A 15,247-nucleotide genomic window follows, 5' to 3' on the forward strand; every position below is an offset into this window, starting at 1 on the left:
TCAGGATGCACTCCCTGTGTGTTTAAGTATCACAGTGTCATCTCAGGGGACTCACCTAGATGAAGTTACATTGCACTATATTCTGAAGGCAGAATTCCTCCCATCCAGTCATGCTTAGTCTGAAGCAACTAGACAACTACATCTTTTTTTAAATTCACAGGATATTTAAATTCAAGCATTGTGGATTTATCAAGTTGTGTTTTGGGAAACATCTGATGGGCAGTGGTTTTCCAGATAAAACTGTTATGGGCACCATTTGCACCCAGCCTCTGTTGTTGATTCATGAAGTCTCTCCTTTACTAAGACCTGGATGAATTATCAAAGCACTATTTAAGAATTTCTGTTTGCTTTCTCACTTCTTATGGGGTACTTTATGGTTCCTTGTTTTCCAACGTTTTTGGAAATGACTTTGAATGTTCTTTACTGGAATCTTAAAGGCTAACCCTTTTCCAGAATGACAAATATCCAAGGCTTTTTTAGTCATGTTTTTGTAATATTATGGATAATATGTTGAGCCTAAATGTCTGGCAGTAATGACACATAGATGTTAAAAAGGCCATTAGGCTGAGCTGCACAAAGACTGAACTAATTATAATATTATATTTTTACACAGGGCCCATTTGGATTGTTTTTTCCCCCCCTCAAAATTAATTTAAAAAAGTCTTTAATTTGAGTAATTTGAGGACATGATGCACTAGTAATCCAATTATTGTTTTTCAAAAACTCTTATCTTGCTTTTAACTTTAAGTCTTTTGACTATAGAAGGGATTTCTTTAATTTCTTCACTCATAAAAAAATAATAATGCAGTTTTTTTAATTCGCTTGATGAAAGCAGAGTTCAACCAAAAAAACCTTTTTTGTTGGAACAGTTTAAACATTTTTTGTTGCCATGACATTAGTAGTCATTTCTCGTTGTTTTTTTATGGTTCTCATGTTCAAACTGAAACAGGGAGAAACAGTTCCTTCCCCCTGCTGCTTGGAATGACCAATCTGATCTGACGCTGTCAGAACTTGTTTAGCTGAAAGCCCTCCACTCTGTCTTAAGAAAGCCATAATCAAATTCCTCGAAGATTGTCTGTATTTTAAGTCTGAAATAAATATGTTTTAAATGTTCTCCTGCTAGTGCTCTTTATTTGTTGAAGTTCTCACATCTTATGTATTTGCAGAGGTGTCAAAAGTATTAATGTTCATTACTCAAGTTGAAGTAGAAATCCTGCTGTTTAAAAACACTTTTATAGAAGCTAGAGTATCAACTCAAGTTTTTACTCAAATAAAAGTGTAAAAGTACCATTTTTAAAACTACTTAAAGTATAAAAGTAAAAGTAATTCAGTAAAAAACATTAAGGACAGATGCTTTAAACCATATACTGGTTACTGCACTACCTTATTACAGGAAAATTTTTCTACAATTCTGGAAGATAATTCACTTAAACGTTTCTTATTTTTATAACTAATGACAGCAGTGTGAAATGTAGCTTTGCATAATCTTGCAAAACGATATATTTTGGTATGTGGGGAAAAACAAGTTGGTGCAGCACCGATTCCAACCACAAAGAAATGAAATGTCTGGATGTGCTGGTGAAGATTCTCAGTCATCCAGGTCATATTGCAAAAAAAACCATCCAATGGACTTTGTTTCCAAGATTGAAGACATTTCGCTTCCCAACCTGGAAGCTTTTTCAATTCAAAATGTCAGAAATAGCGTTGAGTTTGAGGCTTTGCAGCACTTACTCTTTATTGTTTTTGTATCGACAAGTGGATTGTTGTTGTTTTTTTTTATTTTTTGGAAATTGTCTGGATGAAACAAATTATTTTGACTTTTCTTATTTTTTTAAATACCACCAGGCCATAACGAAAATCAGCTTAAATTTAAAAAAAAATTGATTAGCCTATTATTAAAATGTAAGGAGTAGAAAAGTAGAGATAATTGCAAAAAGATTGAATTGGTAGAAGTAAAAATCTGTCTAAAAAGTAATTACTCCAATTAAAGTATAGATAAGCAAAATTTCTACTAAAGTAAGGTAACAAAGTATTTTTACTATGTTACTTGACACCTCTGCGTATTTATATTGTATATGGTTTTTTTTCTTGTTTATCTATCTTGTCCACTGAGATTTCTTGATTTCTATGGGTCTGTTAATGGTTTAAAGGTTCAATTAAAAGAAAATTGACATACATGTCTATGTTTTTCTGCTGATCTAAGGGCTGCAACAATTATGGGACTACACAGTGGAAAAGTACTGCACAGTTAACATGCTAATGGAATCTGATCAGACACATAACTGTTTCAAAAGGGATTAGTTATGCAATATCCTGACTTTTTTGCTCTTAGAGTGTTTCATATGGAAAAAGAATTGTTGAATGGTTAGAATATGAGATTTTACATAACATTTATAATGACAACCTTTAGAGGCTGGAGTCATTTTTCACTGGCTTATGTCTACTTTTGTTTTGAACCTAAACTTTTACTAAGTTGGCTCTAAAGCTTGCTCTGTTCCATCAAACTGAAGTGGCTGAGACTGTTATCTTCTACCGCTAAAATGTTGGCCTCTCAAAACATGAAAATGTTTTGTTGTGTATAAATATAAAAATATTGATATAAAAAATATATAAAAATATTTATATTTATACACAACTTTTTACAGTCCCTAACTATTACGTTTTGGTTGTACATACACCTGTTATAATATGTATATCCTGTATAGCACTTCTGGATAGATGCAAACAACATTTCTTTGCTTTGTACTCGTGACAATAAAGTTGAATTCTAATCTATTCCATTCTATTCTATTCTATTCTATTCTATTCTATTCTATTCTATTCTATTCTATTCTATGTGTTGTGAATTGGTGCTATATTAACAAACTGAACTGAATTGAATTATATTACCACCCAATTGTAATCTATCTGGCAAACATGTACTTTTACCAACCCTAATCCTAGTTAAACTAAAATTCAGTCTGACATGTTTTGTTCTTGCAGAAGTGATGTTTGTTTATAGCATGCTGATTGCGATTATGAGGAAGTTTTCCTGTAACACTAAAATAAGCTGTGCATAAGAAAATGAATATACTTCTGATCCAAACACCAGCAGGATAGTGTTAAGAGGATATAGTGAACTCACACGATATGTTACATTATTAGAACCATGAACTTCTGAAATGCAAAACGTCACTATTTGAAATGACCTCTGCTTCGTGGTTTTCAAATTTTGATGACTGAAAGGTGTCCTGTTTACAGTGGGAAATAGCCCTTAGTTAGCTCGCTAAAGTGTTTCTATTCCAAAAAGTTATTTGAGGTTTTGTTATTTACTTTTTAAATTCAGTTTAATTGTACTCTTTAGATCAACACAAAATAGATGCAGGAGGGTAATTGAACTTTATTGATCTCACATTGGAGACATTACATTCTGTGTTGAACTTATCTCTGCTGGGCTTAGTGTCTTGCTTAGAGAGCCAGAGTGGTAGTCTGTGGGAGTAGAGCTCAAACTCAGAACCTCAGGATTCAAAGCTCTATGCCGTAACCACTAGGCCACCACTCCCACTTCCATCTGGGTGGCTGATTTATATAAAATACATACGTCTCAGATTCTAATATGCTGCATATTAGCTATTAGTTTCCCATAAACTAATAGCTAATATGCTATTAGTTTAGCATATTAGCTAAACTAATCGCATAAACTGTCAGGCTTTGCAAAGATGGCATTGATCAAAGAGGTGGAACTTTGGGGGGGACTGCAGGGATAAAGAGCTCAATTAATAAATATCTGCAACATGTCAAAGCCTCTCTATATAAATAAATTTAAAGGAAAAGTATAAACAATATTTTTCAGTACGATCACTGAGTCCGGGAACGGCTATTTTTGCCCAAATATAGTAACATTTCACGCCTTACATCTTCCAGCAGTGACGTCATGGTACGGACCGGTAAGCCTACCTCCATTCTCCCCGCTTTACAAGCAAAATCAATGGGAAGTATTATCCACACCTGCGATCAACAGCAATTATTTAAGATTTCCAGAGGACTTCACCATTGAATTCAATTCACGTGCATGGCAGTTGGATGTTGCCTTACATCGGGTAAAAGTGAAAAAAAATTAGTTATTAGTTATTTCACTTTTTTGATACATGATCTACCACGGGTTCGTTGTTGGATTACTAACTTCTGGAGATAATTTGCCAAAGAAAAAACACATCATTAATCTGTTACTCTCTGCTTCGCATAGTGCACTGGTCATCACCATCATAGATAATTGTTGTGACAAACACCAGATACAGAACTGGGACTTGCTCAACAGCCGATACCGCACCGTGACGTCACAAACCGGTAGAAGGCAGTAGTGTTCTTTGACAAACATGGATGTCTCCAGTAAAGCACATTCAAATGAAAGTTACTCTTAATTAAAAACACTTATCATTTTATTGAACAGTAGATAATGATTTCAAACTTAAAGAAACTTACAGAAGTTTGTATTCTGAATGTGACCGGACTTTTTCATTAAGGGAAAGATGGATGGAGCCAAATACTGAACAGAAATGTTGTGGAAGAAAACCTTTTAAAGGCTGCAGAGGATTTAGGGTCACATTTTTCCCAAAATACCTGAATAAAAGCAAATACTGCAAATACCCACACATTTGCTAACAGAAAGCTGAATACAAATGCTCGCAACACCTTTATAGATTGATATTTGGAGGGAAAAAATTTTTTTTTCAGCTTGACCTGTTAAATTAAAACCCGAAATACACACTAAGGTTTGTGTTTATGAGAGTGTATGTATTTATTGCATAGTGGCCAAACGTTGCAATGGATTTTCTTTATAGATGTTTCTCAGAAGGTGCACTACATGACTTTAGAAATAATTAGCTGTTGAATGTGTTTGGTAATTCAGGAGGATCTTGTCCTACCCAATAAAAATAAGAAATGTTGTGAAGCATAGATGTTAGCAGTGGCATAGCTAAGTTTTTATTGTTGGGGGGGTTTCGACCTCGCTGGGGGCACAGACTATAAGAATGAATTTGTTTCTTAAGCAATCATTTGCAATCAAAATTTCTAAACTTGTTTCTTAATACATGTCAAGCACAAAGGAAATGTTAACTGTGTATGTAATTTTCAGCTTATAGACAATTTACCGATTATGAAATAAAATCTGGTGTTGTGAATCTTGTACTTTATAAATAAAATGGTTAAAATGTTTTATTTTTGTGTTGATTTTTCTTTTATAAAGACACTTTTTAAACTATAAAACAGTCTTATGGCAACGATTCCTCATTTATATTATGTAATGGATCAGACGGATTTTCTTTTTGTTTACAAAAAGTTAATTAAGCTACTTTAACAAAAATTATTATTATTATATTTTAATCATATTTTAAACTGGAAACATTTATTGTTTGAAATTAAAATTCTACCTTTTATTTGAGTAAATGTATTTGCACTTTTTTAAACGTCTAGTTCTGCTTCAAGACTTAAAAAAGTTTAAGTGCAGAAGAAAGTCCAGCTGAGAGGAAGACTGTAGGACTGATCTATTGTTAGGCACCAGTGAGCTCTGATATTGATTACATTTATTTTACCCTACTACTACTAACATTACTTCTTATCATAGATGCTTGTCTGCCTCAGATTTAGGGATTAAATCTCTGTATCCTACTATTTAGAGAAATCACTCTCAAATTCTCAGACAGGCACGCCTGGAGTGTATTAATAAATCTTTCCAGTGTGCTGGCATGCAGTAACAATGTCCTTTTACACCAGAAACATGTTCAACCAGTTTTGACCTCATTACGCTTTGCGTGTTGGTAAACAAGAGGAAGCAGGAAGCGTTTCTATCCTCTGTAAGTCCCTTTATTCCATGAGTCATTTGCTGTTCTGTGTAACTAAATACAATATAAAATGACACAATATTTTCATATAGGTAAATCTGAACATCCACTGTAATCCTGGATATGGAATCATGTGGCTTTTTTTTTTTTTGTCGCTGCTATTTTTTGCAGCAAGGGAGACATCTGCTGGCTTAAATGTTGAATATATATACTTTTTTTTTTTTTTAGGAGTGTGAAAAACTAATCACTGTACAAGTGGTTAGTTTTTAACTGAAAAGCGGGTTTAAATACAAGACAGTCATGTGGTATATGTATGTCTGTGTAAAAAAAGGTATGTTTCATTAAAAGGTTCTCTGTAGTGACCTATGGCGCTGATTTCCGTAGTTATGGTGGCACACACGTTCAAATACATTCCAGACTATTTTTTCCAGTTGCAGGCTGCACATTCCACATACACTTCCCTGTGAGGAGCCTCATTAAGAGCTCTTCCAGCTGGAGCATTTTGTTCAAAAGACAGACTACTGGATTAGCATTGCGACCACGCTTGATGCTGGGATGCAGCTAAAAGACGGCCATTCATGTGTGCAAGCGAGAGGGTCAGTGCTGAGGAGGAGCGTCCGTGCTAACGCGTCTTTATCAATCCCAACCAGCAAATCACATTTACCAATAATTAGGATGAACCAATCAGGAACGTTGTCCAAAGCAGATCTACACTTTTATTTTTCATTTCATTTATCAAACATTTTTTGACACATGCATGAAACCTGACCTGAGCTGAGATAAATGCAAGTGGAAACACATCAATACATTTACATAAGTGAGAAATTTTATGAAAAAAGCACAAACTGAGAATCTTATGCGATCACTTTGCTTCAAGGAAAAAAACTGCATTTTTAGCAATCAATAAAGATATAACAGAAACCTTTCTAGCAGAGGAAAAGTGCCAGTTAGTGAAATTGCATTGAAGATCAGAGAAAGACAAAAACATTGGATTAAGTTCTAAGAGTATTAAAAGAACAAATACAAGTTTTTGAATGTGAAAAGTGCGAAAACCATAACTTGGGATAATGAGAAGCAAAGTCAATGGAAAATGTGTTCTTATTCAGTCTTTTTTCTCTTTCAGCTCTTCTGGCTCATCTGAGGCAGAAAGACCCGAGGCAGTTGGCACTGTGTTTGTTCCCCCCAGCCAGTCCCAGTGGGAGAAGAATGGAGCATAGTTTGTCCCGGGCCGCTGGTGATGAGCGTCATGCTTGGGGGCTCCGCCCCAAAGACCAAAAGGGACCAGGTTGTGCATGGCCCAAGGGAAGTCATAACCGCAGTGATCCTCGGTGGAGACGTAAACATTGAACACCATAAAACCCCAAGTTGTGAGGCAGTGGCAATTCAACAGGATGGGGTCTACTGTCGCCCAGAATCCCACGCTGAACAGCTCCCAGCCAGACAGGTACTGAGTCACCAGGCTAAAGGGTTGGTTGTACTGGTGGTGGATGGCGTGGAAGGTGCGGTAAAGCCAGGGAACACGGTGGTGCAGAAGGTGCCACAGGTAATACTGGAAATCAAAGACGACCATGCACCCCAGGATGCCGAGAAAAAAGCTCCAGAGGGACGGAGCGTCTCTGGGCAAAGGAGTGGGTGGCCTCCACAGCCACTGTGCAACCGCCGCAGGAAAGATGAAGAAAAGGTGGTTGTAGATGGTGATGCCCAAGGTGGTCCAGATGTTTGGCCAGGTGACAGGTTTGTCTGGATGTAGCCGGTAACGGTTGATGGAGGGCCAAGTGGGAGCCAGCAGGTCCAGCACGGTATAGATTCCAACCAGGAGGAAGTAGGTAGTGACTGAGAGGACCACAGGGAAGAGCGGGCTCCTGAGCAGATCATGGTGGTTCTGGTGTAGGTAGTCCCAAAGAGGCTGTAAAACTAAGCCACAGGATGCGCCCCCAGACACATTTCCTGTAGCTGACAGCCAAGACAAAGCCTCAGTTCTGAGTAACCTGCTCCCGCTCATCACTGATGTGCAGTTCCTCATCCAGAAATGACCTAACCAAGTGATTATTTTCTTACAAGCCTCTTAAGAGGAAAAGAAAAAGTTCTAAATCAGTGAAAAGATCCAATCAGCTGCCTGTTGTTATTTCAGCAAATTGTCTGGTGAAGTTGTGCCAAATTGGACTGGCGGACTGTCTTCGCCTCTTATGTATGTTCAAGCCCCACCTCCACCCCCACCACCCTCAGCATTCTAAGAGAAGGCTGTCTGTAAAGGCTCTTTTTCATGGCTCCAGGACCACAGCCAGGACTCAGGAGCAGGGCCACAACAGCTCTCATTTTTTGACCCAAATCATGGAGCGAAAGCTTCCGCTTTTCTTATGAATCTGACTTTGTTGCAAAAAAAAATATCCAAAGGATGCCCTTCCTATTCTCTTTATGTTGACAATACCTAACCAATACACTAAACTGATCAGGGTATATTCACTGTCCTCTCTTTAAATAATCCCTGAATGCCCATACATCTATCATCTATAGTCTCAGATGGTGAATATGTGTGTAGATTCTGTATAAAATAAGAACAGGATGCTCACAAATGCACGCAAACACCATGAGCCCCAAAGAGTCATTAATCATGGAAAAGTTGTCATGTATTCAAAAGGAGCAGAGAAAAGTGGAGCAGTGAGACCACAGCTCTGGTCTCTATGGTGTCACAAAATAATCCTGCAGAATGTTGACATTTCGATGAATATCATGTGATGTTTCACTGTTCTCTATTTATCCATTTTAAAATAAATATTAGTCATTTTTGTACATACCAAATTAGGACAAAGATATACTGTAACAGATGTATACAGAATGTAAAATATTCTCTTCTGCTGCATCATTTCAAAATATACTTAACATGTAAACATCACACTTCTCTAAATTATGTCAAGTTCCGGATTGTTTCTATACTCTTGTTGGAGAAGACATTCTTGTTTTTGAATTGAAAATTATTTCTGAAATATCAGCAGAAGGGGTTAAATGGTGTAATACCAATGAAGATTTTACATTTGTTGTGCCAAAGTTATAATAAACAAACTGTAACTACAGCTCCCAGAATGCCTTGCACTTCCAACGTGACAGCAAAGGTGTTAGAAATGAACAGAAAATTCCAATCCAGTGTCTTTGGCAGCTGCACCGAGGAGATGCAACTCAGCTAAGCTCCTTGTGTTGGAATTGCATGAAAACTTTGTGGTGCTTTGCTTTTTTCTGGTCAAACCTGCAGCAATCTGCAGTAAAAACTTCATCAAACATGGAACCTGCACAAACAGATTGTCTTTAGAGCTTCCTGATCGTCTGCCAGGTCAAACCGTGCCAATCGAGATGAAACAGCCTCTGATAAATGGAGATGAAAAATTCCTCCTTTCTGAAAGTCGACTAATTGCTGTTCCTAATTACAAGTCAATAATCCAACGTTACCTTGGATGACTTGGCTAGTTGGCCTTTTCACATTGCAGAATCTGCAGCCATTGTGAGCACACAGTAGCTGCATGCTCCTTTCTTTATAGCTGCTTTCCCACTAAAAAACACGGGATTTTTAAAACTGGGTTGACCCACTAACATTCGGCTTTTGGCTCTTTTTCCATTTGACTGAAAAGCCGAGTCTGACCCCCTGCTGACGAGCTGCGTGGCGACTGTGTGTCTGATGACAGCACCACCCTGGGTGAGCGTTGATGATGTCGACAGAGTGACGGAAATCAGGGAAGTAAATAACGGAGAGCAACATGGACAGGAGCTAGAGCATAGTCAGTATTTATATTTTTTTTACTCTATTATCTTTCCGAATCGTCTTACCATTGCTGCTCTATTTATCATAAATGTAAACAGAGTTGTTTTATCTTTTTAAATCAGAAGTGACTGGTGCGATGTGTTTACGGCTGTACGTTGTGGTCAATGGTGTCACGTAACCCAGGTCTGGTGTTCCTATTGCGTGTCAATCAGAGCCCAGGCGATTTTAATTCAGGTTGCTTCCCCAGTTGTTTGACCCGGGTAGACACGCATCAGTGACCTGTTCCCACTGCCACAAAAAGCCAATTGTTTATGGGTTTAAACCAGTTTTTCCGCCAGTGTTAAAGGGGTATATGGCAACCAGGTCAAAGGTGGGGAGCTCAGCCTCCCTTACTGCCGCAAAGAGCCATAGTTGAGATCGCAGTAATCTGCTTTGCCTTTGCTGGAGAATAGCTTTCTTATATCTTCTCCTAACTGCTACACCTCCCAGGAAGGAACAACACAAGTAAAACCTTTTGGGTTGTTTGTTATCTATTCGTTAATTTAGCAGTGGCTTAATTAAAGTACATTTTAATGCTGGTATTTGCTCCTAAAGGGGTTTTGCTTAAACTTTCCTTTGAAATTAAACCATGTGATCATCTTGCAATGGGTTCCGTGAAAACCTGCACTGCTGGTCAGCTGAGTTTGATCATTTTTACACTTTTTTCTTCTCCTGCTCTCTTGTTCTCTCTCTTACTCTGTTTTGCTTCGTTTTGTTTTTGTGTGTTGAGTGACAAAGCTAGCTGCTGTTAGCTTTGTTAGCCTATAAGCTGAGCAGGGATTGCATCCAAGTAGTAGCTGCATGTGGTTTTCCATTGTCTATGGAGTTGGTGAAGCTGCATTAATGCTACATTTCACACATTCACTTCAATTCTGTTTACTTAATATCTGCTTTTTTAAGGAAGGTTTCATAAATTATTTGAATTACCTGCATACTACTGCCCAGATTAATCCACTTTTCTGATTTCCTTTGGTGTTGTGTTCATTATTTTGGTAGTTTTAGTGTATTCTTGTATTATAGAACAGCATTATTGCTTGCAATAAGACATTTTTGTTCAGTAAGTGTTAACCTATTAACTGTGGTTGTCTGTGGTTATTTAATATCATTGATCTGTTTTGGCTTCTTCTTTCTAGATACTAAAGTATTTTGCTTTAGTTTTTTTGTTTTGTTTTTTTTTAACCAAAACTTAAAAAGTGTTCTCAATTAAAAAATTAAATGCTGTACTTAGCAATCCTTAAAATGGAATAATTTAATGGAATCTAATATCTTTAAAATTAGAATTTTACATTTATGTAGAGTATATTAGTTAGGTTTTATTTTACTGAATAAGTCATTGGTTACCTAAATAATCTTTGTACAGCTTAAAAAGGTTATTTTAGACTTTTTTCTCTGAAGTTAACCATACTTGGATGAATATAATTTTTCTTGCGTACTCTAAAACTTAAACCCTTGGAGTGAACATAAATAACTTATCAGTGTTTATGAAAAGATTTGCCTTACAGGTGAGGCTTGAACTTTGCTCTTCCTACTCATTTATAGCTCTGTCTTCTGCAGGACCACTTCATGGGGCTTACAATTCTTTTTGGATGAGTTTTCTTTCACTTTTCTTTAAATCTGTCCATCTTGTTAGGTAGAGTGTTGATTTATTTATAAAAGTTCACAAAATTTTGGAGGTGACACTCTATAAAGATAGAATATAACAAAATGTGCATCTGCATTTCAGTCAAGCCATTTAAAAAATTAAGCCTAGGCAGAAGCTCAGCTGAATAAACTGGATCACTGCCCTTCATGCAATCAGAGGCTCATCCATCTGTGAAACAGCCAATTAGCATTCAGCTGCACCACCTCGTAATCCAATCAGCATCCAGAGTCTAACTTAAAAGACTTTAAAATCAGTTCAACCTACTACCTGACAGTCATCTGAGTTGAATGACTTTGACTACTCCATCCCCTTCTCCTCCAACCCTGAAAGCCCCATCTGGCTCATTCTCGATGCAGCTGCTTGCCCCTATTGAAGTAATTCCATGGTCTTGTACTGCTTTCAGAAGACAAGCCGATCTAGCAGAAGACCGCCATGTCGAGCATGGTTCTGCCAGAGATTACTTCCCAAGGGGAGTTTTTTCTCTTCACTGTCACCTCATGCTTGCTCATCATGAAAGTTCTTGACCTGCACCTTGTTCACTGGAAAAAACAAAACCTAGATGAGTAATTGTTTCTTAAAATAAGTGCATTTGTTCTTGAATTGGGAAGGTAAAAGTAACATTTGCCAATGGAACAAGACAATTTGCATTTAAAATAAGAAAACGCATTTGCATTGTCTTATTTCAAGAGCATTTTATCTAAATATCTTATTTCAAGAGTAAAAATACTCATTCAATTGGCAAATCATCTCATTAACCTACTCAAAAAAGGGTAAATACACTTAATTAGAGAAATTTTTACTTATTTCTAGATCTTTTTCCAGTGTTCCAGCTGGCATCCATCTCCGTTCCACCATCAGTTTCAGGCCTGGGGGGCTTCATCCCTGTTCTCAGTCAGTAGCTTAGGCAAATAATCAAAGTAAATTTCATTCCTAATGTACCTGCTGAGGCCTGAGCACCAAAGACTTAAAATACTGTTTCAATAAAACTCTTCCAGTTAACTTCCTTTGTTTGTGAGTTTTTCAGGTTGAACAAGCTGTAGTTTGTACAATATTAAACTAAAGGTCATTTCTACCTAAACTGCATAATGTTTGGTCATTATTTAAACTGTTTAATTAAATAAACAATTTATTGGGAATTAATTGGGTCAACTAATTTCTTAGTTATTGTAGAGCAAATATACTCAGTTTTGAATGTAGGACTCTGCTGTATAATTTCACTCCTCTGTTTTTGATCAAAGTGATAATGAGAGTAGACCAAATTAAAAATTATCATGTTTTAATCTAAAAGATTGATAGGCCTTTGTTCAATCTTTATGAAACTAAATGCAGATTAACCATGTAATTTGTTATCCATCAACAGTTATTAATATCTGCCAGCAGAGGGCAGCAAATATCTATTCTTGCACAAAATCAGAAACTCACAATTTATTTTTCTAAATCAAATTAAATATAATCTCCACTTTGATTATTTAGTATTCTTTCATCTAAAGTCTTACAAACAGTTAAACATTGTAGTCTAATCATTGCAGGTCTTATCCTGATTGTCACTGCATCTAATCAGGATAAGATTAGCACTCTCTATAGCAAGTTGATGCTGTTACTGACACAAACACACTTTAAGACCATACATCCTTATCCACCATTCATACAGAGAATGTGCCAGGATTCAGTGACAAGGTGTGGCCTTCTAAGAATAATTATAACCTTCTGATTAATTGCTTTACTTTGAAAATAAGTAATTTTAGACAACAAACACATGTAGTGCCCTGGGAAACGGCTTTCAAATCCAGACATATTTCTTCTTTTTGTTACTTTTTTCTGTGCACAACTAAATAATTAAGATCACTGATAATATAGTATGGAAGATAATATCCAGAGTAAAAAAAATTACAGTTCTCAGATTATGGTAACTTAAAAAGATTAAAAAGTTGTCCAAACCAAATAGGCCCCTAAACCCCATAATCAAGCATTTATGTTTGAGCCTAAACTGCCTATTTATGGTACTGCAATGACATTCTATAGGGAATACGTCTAAGCCTTGATCAGGTGGACCCTAAACCCCTTTTTGATGGTGTTTTATATCAGTCCTGTCTTGAAGCCAAAGAGACACTTTGGAACATTAAATTACAACCACCACATGTTACTTGCATCAGCCCTCCTCTACGCTGTTGTCTGCTGGACCCCTGGCAGCGCAGAGCAGCGCTGAACAAACAAGTCAGAAAAGCTGTTTCTGTCCTAGGCTGAGCTCTGGACTCAGTGGAGGAAGTGGCTGAGAGGAGGGTGCTGTCCAAGCTTACACCCATCATGGACAACACCTTCCACCCTCCACACCAGACTGTAGAGGAACTGAGCAGCTCCTCTATTGAAAGACTTTTAGACCTTTTGTAAAAAGGAGCGCTAAAGGAGGTAATTCATCCCTGCTTCAACCAGACTCTACAATGCGACACTACAATGCCAATAACTTGTACAATTTATGATGTGCAATTACTATTTGATACCCTGTGCAATAACCTGTTTCTCTATATCTGACACCCAGTGCAACAATTGTAGATATACATATAAATATCCGTCTATGTTAAATAAAAAAAAAAAAAAAGCTGTTTTATGTGGAAGCACTGTGTGTACAATACCCCATGCCCCTTTTTCCTCCTTTGGCACATTCTTCTCATTTGACTAATTGAGCTGATGTAATGAGTAAATGTCCCCACTGTGAAATCAATTAACTTAATCAATCAATATATTCTTTTTTCTGTTTTCTGGAGTGCTGTTAGTTTAACCTCAAATCTGAATGGATGCACACGTTTCAAAATGTTCCACTTTTGTCCAATGGTGCCTGCTGGAGACAGGCACCAATCCCACAGACCCTGACGAATAAAAGGAAGTGGATGGATGGATGGATGGATGGATGGATGGATGGATGGATGGATGGATGGATGGATGGATGGATGGATGGATGGATGGATGGATGGATGGATGGATGGATGGATGGATGGATGGATGGATGGATGGATGGATGGATGGATGGATGGATGGATGGATGGATGGAGTCTTAACCGAATATCTGTGACATACCTACTGAATGTATATATAAATACATTTATAGCATATGGTCAGAGTTACTTTGGATTGTTATTCACGCTGGTGGTAATGACACCTGTTTACGCTGATCAGAGGTCACTAAACTTGGTATTGTTTTGGTGTGTAAGTGTGGTAATGTGGCTCTTTTTTTTCATAACAGACATTATTTTAATTAAAATGAGGAACTCAAAACACAATACTGAACATTTGCAGACAACATCACTCTAAAGTTTAAACACACAACTATGGAACACAATTAAAATTATGCAAAAAAAAAGAAAAAGCACACCAAGGAAACTTTTTTTTTCTAAAATATGTACAGAAACCAGCCTGGCGACGCTAGAACCAACTGGAGGGTTCAGGCGGCCAAATGGGAGTTGGGCATTTTCAGCAGCAGCTGCTGGGCAATGGCCTGCCGCGCCTCATCTATTGTAGCTCTGCAGTTAGGTCCATGCAGGACCATAACCGTCCCACTGAGGCTGCTTCGCATGCCCTGGATGAAAACCTTGTAGAAGAATCTTTTGAAGTTGGTTTCATGTCTTGTTTTTCTGATTTGAAGTTGTTTGCTTTTCTTGTTGGATTTAGTTTGGGTTTGCTGTGTTGCATGTTTTCTTCTGATTTTGTTTTGGTTTGAGGTGACGTTGCCACATAAGTGTGCCAAAACAATGTAGGGCTTAATTTCCTTTTGTCCTGTACCTGGTCTGACCAGTGGTGACATGTTTATCTGCATATCGTCATTCAACTGCTGGTTGTTTAGGTGGTGTTGTGAAAAATGTGGGCTACATTATTAATAGGCAATCTTTTTGGGGAAAGCATGGACAGATTCAGAGAGACGGCATCCATCCCATTTTCGATGGTGCAGCTCCTCTTTATTAGCCTGACGTAGTCCTACTCAATTCTAGTCAGAATATGAGTCTG

At 37.3% G+C, this 15,247-nt stretch overlaps 1 protein-coding gene across 1 annotated transcript; it reads right to left on the reverse strand.

Moving 5' to 3' along the window:
• Nucleotides 1-6,498: 6,498 nt before the first annotated feature.
• Nucleotides 6,499-7,993, reverse strand: ch25hl2 (cholesterol 25-hydroxylase like 2). Its single transcript, XM_038292540.1, has one exon. It carries the CDS (start codon nt 7,840-7,842, stop codon nt 6,922-6,924), a length of 921 nt encoding a protein of 306 aa, XP_038148468.1. The 5' UTR covers nt 7,843-7,993; the 3' UTR covers nt 6,499-6,921.
• Between the last annotated feature and the right edge of the window lie 7,254 nt (nt 7,994-15,247).

This window comes from Cyprinodon tularosa, unplaced genomic scaffold, assembly GCF_016077235.1.
Source record: "Cyprinodon tularosa strain WSP-4 unplaced genomic scaffold, ASM1607723v1 ctg313, whole genome shotgun sequence".
Lineage (NCBI taxonomy): Eukaryota > Metazoa > Chordata > Actinopteri > Cyprinodontiformes > Cyprinodontidae > Cyprinodon > Cyprinodon tularosa.